At 38.9% G+C, this 13,811-nt stretch overlaps 2 protein-coding genes across 2 annotated transcripts in view; both read left to right on the top strand.

Annotated features, from left to right (window-relative positions):
• Positions 1–489: 489 nt before the first annotated feature.
• TMEM209 (transmembrane protein 209) lies at positions 490–12,925 on the top strand. Its single transcript, XM_038753135.1, has 15 exons — positions 490–511; positions 1,736–1,872; positions 2,156–2,214; positions 3,068–3,199; positions 3,976–4,217; positions 4,806–5,007; positions 5,651–5,826; positions 7,241–7,312; positions 7,654–7,750; positions 8,654–8,779; positions 9,188–9,285; positions 10,126–10,240; positions 10,336–10,433; positions 10,870–10,943; positions 11,964–12,925. The coding sequence occupies exons 2-15, from the start codon at positions 1,736–1,738 to the stop codon at positions 12,016–12,018; spliced, it is 1,683 nt and encodes a 560-aa protein (XP_038609063.1). The 5' UTR covers positions 490–511; the 3' UTR covers positions 12,019–12,925.
• The window catches only part of LOC119932862 (low affinity vacuolar monovalent cation/H(+) antiporter-like), a 28,266-nt gene continuing 26,923 nt past the window's right edge, over positions 12,469–13,811 (top strand). Inside the window, exon 1 of the mRNA XM_038751985.1 lies at positions 12,469–12,544. Coding sequence (XP_038607913.1) covers positions 12,469–12,544 — 76 coding nt within the window. The remainder of the gene's footprint in view (positions 12,545–13,811) is intronic.

Here is a 13,811-nt window from a genome sequence, read left to right as displayed (position 1 = left end):
GAGAACAAAACCAAACATACTAACAAAATAGAATAGAATAGATATGTACAGGTAAAATAAATAAATAAATAAATACATACATACATATATACAGGTATATATTTTGTTAATGATATGCATTTAGCTTTAATTCTAGACTGTGATTTTTTTTTACATATTTATTACTCTATTTATCTTACTTGTACATATCTATTCTATTTATTTTATTTTGTTAGTATGTTTGGTTTTGTTCTCCGTCTCCCCCTTCTAGACTGTGAGCCCGCTGTTGGGTAGGGACTGTTGCCAACTTGTACTTCCCAAGCGCTTAGTACGGTGCTCTGACACAGTAAGCGCTCAATAAATACGATTATTGATTGATTGATTGAAGGGGGTGTGCGCATGCGCCGCGGGCAACCAGCGCTCTCCAACTTTCCAAGTTCGCGGGCCGGGCCGGGCGAACTCTCGCGAGAAGACGCGAGACTTCCGGCTTTGGCCTGGGCCTTGGCCCTACTTTGGTTTCCATGGTGGCAGGGTGAGTTTCCCCAGTTTGGGCCTGGATCTGGCCTTTTTCCTCCAAGGCTGAGAACCCCTCAAACCCCCCCCCAAACCCCCCAATCAATCAATCAATCAATAAATCGTATTTATTGAGCGCCTAGGGGCCGGAATAGAGCCGGTGCTTAATCCCCATGATACAGATAAGGACACTGAGCCTTGCAAAGTGAGCAAACCAGCTTCTATTTTATGAATGTTGTAGAGAGGCACTGTGGCTCAGTGGAAAGAGCCCTGTCTTTGGAGTCAGAGGTCATGGGTTCAAATCCCGCCAACTGCCCCCTTTCTCCTCCCTGCTCCCCATCCATAAGTAAATATTTATTTTACTTGTACATATCTATTCTATTTATTTTATTTTGCTAGTATGTTTGGTTTGGTTCCCTGTCTCCCCCTTTTAGACTGTGAGCCCAATGTTGGGTAGGGACTGTCTCTAGATGTTGCCAATTTGTACTTCCCAGGCGCTTAGTACAGTGCTCTGCACATAGGAAGCGCTCAATAAATATGATTGATTGATTAGTACAGTGCTCTGCACACAGTAAGCGCTCAATAAATACGATTGATTAATTGATTGATTGTCTATATGTTGCCAACTTGTACTTCCGAAGCGCTTAGTACAGTGCTCTGCACACAGTAAGCGCTCAATAAATACGATTGATTAATTGATTGATTGACTGTCTCTATATGTTGCCAACTTGTACTTCCGAAGCGCTTAGTACAGTGCTCTGCACACAGTAAGCACTCAATAAATGCGATTGATTAATTGATTGATTGACTGTCTCTATATGTTGCCAACTTGTACTTCCGAAGCGCTTAGTACAGTGCTCTGCACACAGTATGCGCTCAATAAATACGATTGATTGATTCATATTCATTCAATCGTATTTATTGAGCGCTGCACATCATCATCATCAATCATATTTATTGAGCGCTTACTGTGTGCAGAGCACTGTACTAAGCGCTTGGGAAGTACAAATTGGCAACATATAGAGACAGTCCCTACCCAACAGTGGGCTCACAGTCTAAAAGGGGGAGAGTGCACATAATAAGCACTTAATGAATTATTATTATTATTATTGTGTGCGTGTAGGATACAGGGATCTAATTCATTAATAAATCATTTTGATGAAGATTGATGTAGACCAACCCTATGCCTGAGTTTTGTGGTAGTGATTTTCTCCTTAATTCTTGTGCATTTGTCTCTGAGTAGATGCAGGGTGAACAGAGTCCGAGTACCTCACTCATCGACAGAACCATCAAGATGAGGAAAGAGACAGAAGCTCGAAAAGTGGTTTTAGCCTGGGGGCTCCTCAACGTGTCCATGGCAGGCATGGTCTATACGGAAATGTACGTTCCTTTATTCTCGTCATCCTCCAATTGATCCTTCAGTTTTTCTTGAGGGGCAGGAGAAAAGCTGGGAAGAGAATGGTCAAAAATAATTTTAGGATGACCGACCCTCCTACCTCTCCCAAATCCTCAAAACTGTCTGACAACTCCTAAACTCCCCTGGTTGATTTTGTCATGTCCCTTCTACCGTCACATCTGTCATCCCCTCCCACCTCCCTCAGCCCCCACCCCCGTAATATTGCTTTTGAAAATACCTCACCGTGCATTTTGTCTTTATTTTCAGGACTGGGAAATTGATAAGTTCATACTACAACATTACATACTGGCCACTCTGGTATATCGGTGAGTAATTTTTTTGAATTTATAGCAGAATTTGATCTGGCTGTCATTTCAAACTATTGCTCTCTGAATGGTATGTAATTATAAAAATTCGTTAATGCATGCATTTTTAATGGTGTATTTGCTTTTGAGTTAGTCATGTGAATAACAAAGTAGAATAGCTGATACCCCTCACAGTATTCATACGATTGTGTTTTCCCATCCTCTTTGCTTCTTTCTGTTTGATCAGTCTGTTCCCCTCTCACCACTTACTCCCGTTTCTTCCTTCCTTTACTTCCCTCCTGCTGCCCTGGTGTTTTTTTTTTTTTTTTTTTTTTGCCAGTTACCTGACTCTGTCTTTTATCCTATTACTCTATTTATTTATTTATTTATTTATTTTACTTGTACATAGCTATTCTATTTATTTTATTTTGTTAGTATGTTTGGTTTTGTTCTCTGTCTCCCCCTTTTAGGCTGTGAGCCCACTGTTGGGTAGGGACTGTCTCTATATGTTGGCAATTTGTACTTCCCAAGCGCTTAGTACAGTGCTCTGCACATAGTAAGTGCTCAATAAATACGATTGATGATGATAATGATGATCCTCTCATCTACCTCCCTCTCAAACACAGATCCAGAGTTAATGTGTATTTTTCAGGACCAATGTGAACTGGTATTTACACAGTTACTCCAAAAGGAAATAGTCTATCTCTATGTGTAATACATGTCAGTTATTAAATGTTTTAAAAGAAGTGTGTGGTTGGGAAAAATGATTTTCAGTCTTATAATAATAATGATGGCATTTGTCTTATGATTCTAACTCTGAAAGTGCAAATTCAGAATTTTTTATTAATTTTTTTTAATTGATGTTCTACTCTAGAACTTGTGTTTGCAGTACTTTTCAGCCTGAATGCCTTGTTTGATTTCTGGAAGTATTTCAAATATACTGTGGCACAGACAAGTCTGGTGATGAGTCCTGGACAGCAAATGCTTTTGGGTTTGAAAACAGGAGGTAAGTTTTTGTATGAAAAGAATGGTAGTAATAAGAAGCATAGTAACAGAACTGAAGTAGAACTCAAGAAGGTCTAGCCATTTGCCTCAGGGAGCTGTACGTCTAAGATAGATTAGAGTATTAGAAAACTCCAGGGTCAAAGATCCCATTCCACGGTAGCCCTTTCCTGATCATATTGATTAGTCTTATACTGTATACTTATTGTAATCAGTATACTTACTGATTAGTCTTATACTGTAGTTGGATATTTTCTTTCTTAGACCAACAACTTCTCTAACTGTAATTTAGAGCTTAGACTTTTCTAGATTGAACAGTCCTTTCCTAGTCTTATAGTTTCAAGCATAGTAATTATTTTTTTTCCTTTTTTCCCTTCGAATCGGTGGTACAACTATTTTATATTATGGAAGTTCAGATTTTTGGAGTGAAAGTCTTTTATAATAAGTTCAAGTTTCCTGGACAGAAGCCCAGAATAACCTGAAATATCATCTGTGTCCCATTATAGTAATTATAACTGTGGTATTTAAGTGTTTACTATGTGCTGTACTAAGTGCTGGGGTAGATGCAAGATAATCATGTCCCACATGGGGCTCACAGTCTTAATAGGAGGGAAAACAGACATTTCACAGTTGGGGGAAGAGGCACAGCAGATATGTGGCAGAACTGGGATTAGAACCCGGGTCCCTTGACTCCTAAACAACACTGTTGCTGGTAGGCGTAGAAAACTAAGGTGTTCTTCAGGCTGTATACTAATACTTTGCTTTTTCTTTTCATTTCAGCTGTACAGGCTACCCCTCCACGGGAGTTGGTAGCAAACAAAGCCCCTCCGTCTTCTCCTTCTCCTCCAATCCCGGGACAGAGTGTGTTGAGTTATAGCCCATCTCGTTCACCGAGTACCAGCCCCAAGTTCGCTTCAACTTGTATGACTGGCTACAGCCCTCAGATGCAAGGTCTACCATCAAGTAGCAGTAGTTCCTATGGCACCGCAGTGACCTACTCACCCGGGAGTGGTTATAGTAAGGTAAGACCATTTCAGTTGCCCTACAAGGCCTCTCATTGTCCAAGGACCTTGGTAGCTGAAAACTGTGCCTCTGAAAGGGAGTTGGTGCTTCTTTTAATACAGTACACTGTGGGGGGTTTTCGGTGTTAGCTCAAAGAACTGTTCTCCTGTTGTTGCTAATAATTGGAGGAGCAGCAAAGAGGACAAAATAAATCTTAAGAGATTAAGATTAAGGGAGAAACTGTAGCAGGGAGCTAACTGCTTTCCAGAGCTCGCCGGCTTTAAAACAGGACAACTGAAGCAGCCCAAATCTGGAAACTAGACCCAAAAGTTACCCAGCCAGGTTTGGGCCCTCGAGCAGGGAGTAGGGGACTGAGGGATGGAGCATGATAGATAGAATGATAGAAAATCTCTAGGAGAGTTGCAGTTGGGGTTGGGGTTGTGCTTGCATTTCCAGGATAAAGAATAAACAATAAATAACTAGTCTTAGCCCACATCACATTTTTTTTTCCCTTAGCAGCTAGCTCTAGTGACTTGACCATACTTAGAAAACTATTTTGTGGAAGCATTCGGTAATTTTTTTGAACAGCGCACTTCTTTATTCTACAGGTGTCAGGGTATAGTCCTCCCGGCTCTTCTCCTTATCCAACCAGTATCGGTCCACTGGAAGGCAGTGGATTGAGGTCTCGGTTCCGGTCCTCACCCACTGTCTATAACACCCCAACTGGTAAGGAAGATTACATGACCGACCTCCGGACTTTGGACAACTTCCTTCGAGGTGAAGAAGAGAAGCAGCATAGAGTTCATCTGAGTAAGATTGCATTTCTGTTTTTTTTAATCCTTTTTTCCCTTCGAATCAGTGATACAACTATTTTATATTGTGGAAGTTCAGATTTTTGGAGTGAAAATCTTTTATAATAAGTTCAAGTTTCCTGGACAGAAGCCCAGAATAACCTGAAATATCATCTGTGTCCCGTTCAAGGGTTTTTCCCTTCGAATCGGTGATACAACTATTTTATATTATGGAAGCTCAGATTTTTGGAGTGAAGGTCTTTCATAATAAGTTCAAGTTTCCCGGACAGAAGCCCAGAATAACCTGAAATATCATCTGTGTCCCATTCAAGGGTTTTTCCTGAATAACAGAAAAATTGTGACTACCCTTGCTACCTTGTTTTGGTTTAGCACTCTAATGACTGTAGGAATTATATTTGTTGAAACCTCCAGGATGGCTCTACATTTCAACTTATTCAGGTATCCTCAAGGGTCAGTTAGTCCATTCCTCTTCCTTCTCTTAAATCATGCCAAACAGACAAGAATCTGTGTTTGAAGACCTCGAGAGAAGAAGATTTCACTAGTTTAATGTTCAGATCACCTGCTTTATAAATATAGAAGTATAACCTCATGGATCTGTAGTTTTTACGCAGAGCAAGTTATTATTGAATTGGTAATTGTAGGTGGTACGGACTCCAACTCACCTTCCAGCAGTCCAACGTTCTGGAACTACAGTAGATCCATGGGAGATTACGCACAGACTCTGAAGAAATTTCAGTACCAGCTGGCCTGCAGATCCCAAGCTCCATCTGCTCACAAGGATGAAGCTGACTTGAGTTCTAAACAGGCTGCAGAAGAGGTAAATGAAAAGTAAATACTACCTATAAAAAGTGTGTTGACTTGAGAGTTTAAAAAAAAAAGCACAGAAGGGCAACCACTACCATGAGGGGTGGAGCAAATTCTTTTTGATTATTGGCCAAAAAGGCTTGCGTTCTCCCAGTCTGGAAAGGTTAAGGTTGAGAAGGCCTGCGGTTTGAGAGCTGGGTGTGTACCCTATCTCTGCCACTTCTCTGCTGTGTGACCCTGGACAAGTTACTTAACTTCTCTGCTCCTCAGTTACTTGTGAAATGGCGATTAAGACTGTGAGGCCCATAAGGGTTACAGGCTATGTCCAACTTGATTAGCTTGTATCTGCGCCAGCACTTAGTACAGTGTCTGGCATATAGTATATGTTGTATATGTTGCCAACTTGTACTTCCCAAGCTCTTAGTACAGTGCTGTGCACACAGTAAGCGCTCAATAAATACGATTGATTGATTAGTAAATGCTGAACCTTTAAGAAAAAGTAAACATGGGCAAACAGGATTCCTCACCAGTTTGAGGACACCCATTGAAACTTGAATGGTGTCTTCAAAACAGAAGCCAAAGGCTTTTTAACCATGACAAGCCTGTAGAAGTAATCAATGGAGGAAGTTGTGGAGGCAGAGAATATTTGCAAAGTATGGTTGGAATTGGATACATTCACAGATGAATTCCATGATAATCAAGACTTCTGATCATTTAAAAAAATTTAAATACGGTATTATTATGGTATCACTAGATCTAATACATGCCATCTATATGTTATTGCCTTATGCTACATTATTTCATGTTTAATTGGGTACCAGTAGAATCACTTTCTGGCATGTCTTGATGAACTAAAACAAATTTCCAATTATATTTAAATTTGTATGACTATGCTGTTTTGACTTCTACACAGTACATATCTTTAAATTATTTACTGTGTTATCTCCATATTAATGACTGTCTCCTCCTAGACTGTAATCTCACTAGGAACAGGGAACTAATTCTCTTGTACTCTCTCAAGCGCTTAGAACGGTGCTCTGCACATAGTAAGTGCTCAGTAAATACCATTGATTGATGGTACCATTGATTGATCAATACCATTGATTGATTGGTATACAGCCACTCACAATTTGCAGCAGTCATTATTTTGATAACTTCAGTTTCCCACTAAAGGATTCTGCACTGAATCCTTTCAGCTTAGCTTTAATCCATCACAAAAGCTATTCTTGTTCTGTGCATATGATAAGTTTTTTTTTAATTAATGTAATGTACACATTTATACTTAAGCAGTTGTACAATAAACAAAATAATTCCAATCTAAGAAATTTCTGAGGCACATTTGAGGTTGAGGGCGTATTACACTGATTTCTTAACTGTTTCTACATAGATGGACATTTTTAAATGTTGTGGGGGGCTTTTTCCCTTAGGTTTGGGCGAGAGTGACCATGAATCGACAACTCCTCGATCATATGGACTCGTGGACAGCCAAATTCAGATACGTAAGTTCAATCTTTGCTCTTTGGGGAATGGTGAGACCTTGGCTCGTAACTGAGAGCTGCTTTCAAAAGAGCTTCTCATTCCTGGCAAAAAAACAGTGGTAATGACTCCTACACTGTAAGCTTGTTGTGGGCAGGGAACCTGTCTGCCAACTCTTTTGTACTCTCCAAAGCATTTAGCTGTATACACAGTAAGTGCTCAATAAATACTATTGATGATGATGATGACGAAATAAAATCTCAAACATTTACAGTGGGAAAGGAGAAAACTCTACAGTTTGAGGTCGAAATGAATTACTTAATGGTGATAATTTGTGCTTACGTCGTGTTTCCCTTTTTCTTAGTGGATCAACGAGACAATATTAGTTCCGCTTGTGCAGGAAATTGATTCTGTCAGTACACAGATGAGAAGAATGGGCTGCCCAGAGCTACAAATAGGCGGTAAGGAGAAATTTATACGGCTTATTTTTTTGTTTTCCTGGGTGCATCTGTATAGAGGAGAATTCCCTGATGGTGAATGAATTTCCTTCTTTTGAATTGCACTGCCAGCTCTAGGTAGAAATGGTGTCTAGTTTTAGGCTTTTCTAGTTAAAAACACGAACATTATTTTAAGTCTTTAGAACTTGAGAGAAGTAAATAGTAATAATAATAATAACAATGATGGTATTTATTAAGTGCTTACTGTGTGCAAAGCACTGTTCTAAGCACTGGGGAGGTTACAAGGTGATCAGGTTGTCCCCCGGGGTCTCAGTCTTAATCCCCATTTTACAGATGAGGTCACTGAGGCCCAGAGAAGTTAAGTGGCTTGCCCAAAGTCACACAGCTGACAATTGGCAGAGCTGGGATTTGAACCCCTGACCTCTGACTCCAAAGCCCGGGCTCTTTCCAGTGAGCCACGCTGTTTCTTCAGTTAGTGATCTTTATTGAAAAACTGCTAGGCACCATGGCAGAGACAGCTATTGTATGAAGCAGTAGTTTATTAGCATATCAATCTTAACATACTTTCAACAAATAACATACTCTGAAACCATGCCTGTTCTTTTATACGTTTATGCCTCTTCCTTCAAAAGCATTTTACAACTTTAAACAGTACGGTGTACATCTAATTCTTTTTTTACTCTTCTAAAGACACTAGTAGTTGTAAATGATGGATGTTATTGAGCCCAGTTTCCCTTAAAAGCTATTCTTCAACTTCCCTTACCAGATTTTTAAAAATCTGTATTTTTTATACATGAGAATGGTTTATTAGCAGTAGTTGTGGTCGGGTCTTTGGTTTCCAATGATGTGAGCTTACCGAAATCAGTTGTCACCAGTTTTTATTACACCAGTTTTGCTTTATTACAGAAGCTAGTATTACCAGTTTGAAGCAGGCTGCCTTGGTGAAAGCTCCACTCATTCCAACACTGAATACTATCGTGCAGTATCTAGACCTCACACCAAACCAAGAGTACTTGTTTGAGAGGATGAAAGGTAAGCTCATTTTTCAGGTCTTTAAATGCTTAAATCTGCTCCTCCAGGTCCCTTTTGCCCTTGCAGATTGTTTCTGGGGAGAAAATGGAATCTTTAATCAAGAAAGGTGTACAGCTTTTTAAATAATTGGATATGAGTTGCCCTACAAAATATTATAACTTGGAAAATAAAGTTTTAGAAATGGTCTTTAACTAGCCCAAATCTTCTATTGAAAGCCACCTTTTAGTCTCCTCATTGAAATTTATGTCAGATCTGGGACAGGGACGGTGGCTAATTCCTACCTGTATATTCTCTCCCATTGCTTGGTACAGTGCTCTGCACTCAGTAAGCGCTTCATAATGCTACTACTACTTACGCCTGCTAACTTGTTTTCAGGTGATTTCATGTAAAACCTTTCATCCCTTACAGAACTGTCACAAGGAGGGTGCATGAGCTCATTCCGCTGGAACAGAGGAGGAGACTTCAAAGGGCGGAAATGGGATACAGACCTGCCTACTGACTCTGCGGTACTCTGCGGGCCAAGTTAGGGCTCGTTCAATTAAATTCATCACTACTGACTGTGTGGATAAGATACGGCCACACTGTGGCATCTCCTCATTGTTACTGCGCTCCTCAGTTCTTGTATTTGCATAGAAAATAAATAATTCTTGCCCTCAAGAATCAAGATTCAGGAACTAGGGCAAAGGCATTTCGAAGGGAGCAGTGCTTAGCCCGGAACCTGTCATTTAGGTAGCGTGCTCAGCATTCCGCCTCCTGAGATAGTTGTTAGGAAACATGGAAAAAGACAGTCAAGCACATTCTAAGATAAAAAAATACTTCGGTTGATCTTTTAGTGCTGGACAAAATGCAGTTAGCTCTTTTCAGGGTGTTGTAAAACCGTGTAAAAAATGGCAGTATTTGAAGTCGTAAAAATTGGAAGATGATCTGCACATCTTAAGTGGCTTGGGAGTCTGCTGTCTGCTGTGTGACCTTGGGCAAGTCACTTAGTTTTTCTGTGCCTCGGTTACCTCATCTGTAAAATGGGAATTAAAATGGGACTGTGTCCAACCTGATTAGTTTGTTTCTACCCCAAAACACAGTACAGTGTCTGGCACATAGTAAGAACTTAACAAATATAATTTTTTTAAAAAAGATAGTACGTCTATTTTTTACTCAAGTACAACTGAGTCGTCTTGCATTCTTAATGGAGAAGGCGATAGATGAAGAATTCCATCCTATATTTCAAAAGATAGTTGAAAAGCCTGTACAGAATCACTTTGCTCTAATCCTAGGCGGAACCGATCGGTACTTTTCCATTTTGGTGGCAATAATTGGTTTCTACATTTCAGTGTCTTGTTTCTCTGCAGATAATTGTGCATGTGTTTTGCACTTACCTTGATTCCAGGCTACCTCCTCACCCTAAATATCCAGATGGAAAAACTTTCACATCTCAGCACTTTGTTCAGACACCAGATAAGCCAGGTAAGGAACCTCTTTAATAAGAAATGCTTTGGAGTTTACAATTGGAATGTCTGTACATTTTAATTTGTTTTTTTTTTCTTCTTGATTCTTTGCAGATGTTTCAAATGAGAATGTTTTCTGCATATACCAGAGCAGCATCAATCCTCCCCACTATGAACTAATCTACCAGCGACACGTCTACAACCTTCCCAAGGTATAAAGGCTCATCTGTGTATCGTGAGATTGTTACAGTTGTCTCTACTTCAATAATTAGATTCCTTGAAGTTACTAGAACTGGGGGCTCCCTTTAAGGAAAATGCATTTCACAATACATTACAAGCCAGCAATATCATTGGTCTTTGGGGCTACTTTTTGCTACTGTTATTAGGAAATGAATGTTTCTTAATTGGCCATAGCATTCTACCCAAAATGACTCATGAAAGAAATACATTCACGCAGATCAGCTTGATTGAATAACTCACTACAATTTGTGATTTATTGCAGTAGGCAACCTTTAAATAGCAACGCTTCTCACAGAACAGTATGCTTCAAACTAAACTCCTTTCCCACAAATTCATTTATAGACTGTTCAGCCTCAAACCTAACCTTCCTATTTTAACCTTGTTTACTTTGTATGGTTTCCTATCCAGGGCAGAAATAATATGTTTCATACACTGTTAATGTTCCTGTTCATCATAAAGACTAAAGAATCAGGAATGCTTGGGTAAGTAAAGGAAAACAATGTGTGTTCCTGCATTTGCTACTTGAAGAACATAAGCCCTCATATTGAAAGCATCCTTATCTCTCCCCTTCCCTTTTCTTGTGTTTAAACCACCATTTTCTTCACTTAATGGAGAATACAGCAGTGACTCACTTGATGCCCAATTAATTCTTCCCAACAATTTATGCCACACTCTGCTTTTCATTTTCATCATTCAACACCTTCAGTTCTCTTGTAAATGCAGTGGTGTTTGCAATCTTTTTACATCCCCAAAAGGGCCAAGTTAGGGCTTGTTCAATTAAGTTCATCACTACTGACTGTGTGGTTAAGAAATGGCCACACTGTGGCATCTCCTCATTGTTACTGCACTCCTAAATTCTTGTATTTGCATAGAAAATAAAGTTCTTGCCCTAAGCGCTTAATAAATGCCATTATAAAAAAGAATCAAGATACAGGAACAGGGCAAAGGCATTTTGAAGGGAGCAGTGAATCGTGTATCGTATGTATAAAACTCCAGAATGTTACAGAAGGTAAACTTAGTCTTCTTGTTCAATAAGGATTACTAGGAGTCCCAGTAATTGGGAAATTAAATGAATTCAAGAATTGTTAACCTCCATGTTCTCCTTTAGCACAATAATGTCAGGGGTTTGTAAAAATGTTGAGGCCCAGAATGAAACCACTGCATTTCAGAATTACTGTAATTAGTCATTGCAGAATGAGTAATACCTTAAGTATCCTCCTGTTAAATATTTTATAAAGTTAATTCATTTTGTATCAGAGGCATTTAACTTAATTTTGTGACTGTTTCTATTAACTGATTTTCAAAGCCTTGCAAATCTATTTCTTATGAAATCAGAGTAGTGATTATTTGTCTTGGAATCAGTTGAGTAAACACAGTGTAGTGACACAACTCAGAGGTGTGGAGACAAAAAATTACCAATTAAGTATGACACTCACCTGGAAAGGGTTGGATTGCTGGAATTACATTTACTTTGGGGGGATAAATTTTTTTTTCCTTTATAGGAGAGTTAATCTTGGTTTATCAGGAGTGAACGTTTTGTGGATTTTTGGAGATTAGAAGATCATATGTGATTTCCCCACTTGCTTGGTCTCCAATTTGACTGGAATAAAAAAAAGAAGACTCAAAACATTGCTTTGCTTGGAGAAGATACTGAATACCATCTCAGTCATAAGTATGGCAGACTCTGAAGACAGAATGAAAATTTGTGCATTAAGAAGCTCTTCCTGGAAAAACATTTTCTCCTTGACCATATTGGAAAAAAATAGACTGTTAATCATCTAGAAGAACTTCTGTTTGTTTACAGGCAAGGAATTGAGAACCACCCTATGGACCATACCCTGCCCTGTCCTGCTTTGGGAATCACCTGAGGGAATGAGGAATTTTAGGTGCTAATGGTAACTTAACTGAATCCCAGTTTTCCCAATGGCTCAAGGTCAAAAGTTTGATTTACTTGTAATACTTTATTGCTTTAAGGACAGTGGCCATGTCCATTTTTAAATAGACTACATGAGATTTTCTTATACTGATCCTAAAGAGCCAACACCTATATTAGAACTTGCAATTCCATACATAAGAAAATCAGGTATTCTTTTAGATCTTTAGTAAAAACCTAAGCCCCTTAAAGTTGAGCTTTAGTGGGCCCAGGATTTGATGGAAAACAAAAAAGTATGATCTTTTAAAATCATTTATATAGCACCATTTTATATCAAACTTCTTTTAAGTCTAAGATGTTTAGCCCTTTTATACAATTCTTGGAAATGTGATCAAGCCTTAGATTGAATCTTTGTGCTTCATTATCTCCTGTAGACATTGTATTTAAGAATAACTACGTGCCACAGTTGAGGCAATAGCATATGCCAAGCCAGGATGTTTTGTATTACTTTTTAGAGAAATTGATATATAAGGATTTGTGTTCTCTGTTCTTTTTAAAATTTCATTTCCAAGTCAGGGGAAGTGTCAATTTCCAAGCTTTTCCATATATACACAGTAAGCTATGTGTATTGTCTATGGCATTTGGCAAGAAATATGAATTTGATTGAACATATCGCTATTTGAATGGTAAGATTTAAAAAAGACTGGCTTGACATATATACTTGAATAACAAGGTGTATTTTTGTTCAGATATTTTGTTAAGCAATTTAAGATATTAAGGTAGTTCCATGATTTTTTTTTAGCTTTTGTTCAAAGTTTCTGTTCTAAAAGTAAACTAAACACTGACATGTGCTCACTTTACCATGTTTGTTGATCTCTTATAATTTAGGTCCAGGGGATGAGCCATCATCATGAATCGTATTTATTGAGCGCTTACTATGTGCAGAGCACTGTACTAAGCGCTTGGGAAGTACAAATTGGCAACATATAGAGACAGTCCCTACCCAACAGTGGGCTCATGAGAATAATGGCGCATCCCTTGGAGTCTGAATTCAACAGGAAAGTTTTATTTGTATTTTTGTGATACCTCTTTTGTAATATTTGTCATAAAACAGTTTTTTAGATATGCTTGCTCCAGACTTGATTTTTTTTTTCTTTCCATAAAGTGATCGTGCAATAAATACAGTGATGATGGTGAGCACTATTTTAGGCATAGAGGGGTGCTAAAAGCCAGTCGAGGAAGCCAGGCAATCCCAACATTGTGAAAAATAGAAAGTTCCAGGAAAGGAGCAATTATAGAAAGTGTTGGGGTAGCTGAAAAAGGTTGGGGTTTGAGGACTAGTCTGGGAAGATTTGGATTTTGGTGAATCTTTGAAGAAGGGAAGGACTTGGGAGAGTCATCTTCAGCTGAGGGGACAAGAGAGTAGTCAAGGAGGAGCCATTTGATGGAAAACCTAAAACTAGGGGAATAACATCAG

This window comes from Tachyglossus aculeatus, chromosome 10, assembly GCF_015852505.1.
Source record: "Tachyglossus aculeatus isolate mTacAcu1 chromosome 10, mTacAcu1.pri, whole genome shotgun sequence".
Lineage (NCBI taxonomy): Eukaryota > Metazoa > Chordata > Mammalia > Monotremata > Tachyglossidae > Tachyglossus > Tachyglossus aculeatus.
The sequence above is the reverse complement of the archived record's forward strand: the minus strand, read 5'-3'. Positions and strand labels throughout refer to the sequence as shown.

Coding starts and splice junctions, on each gene's coding strand:
- TMEM209 (XM_038753135.1), top strand. CDS start 1,736: ATGCAGGGTGAACAGAGTCCGAGTACCTCACTCATCGACAGAACCATC. Junction 1,873..2,155: donor GGCATGGTCTATACGGAAAT/GTACGTTCCTTT, acceptor CTTTATTTTCAG/GACTGGGAAATTGATAAGTT. Junction 7,751..8,653: donor CCCAGAGCTACAAATAGGCG/GTAAGGAGAAAT, acceptor GCTTTATTACAG/AAGCTAGTATTACCAGTTTG.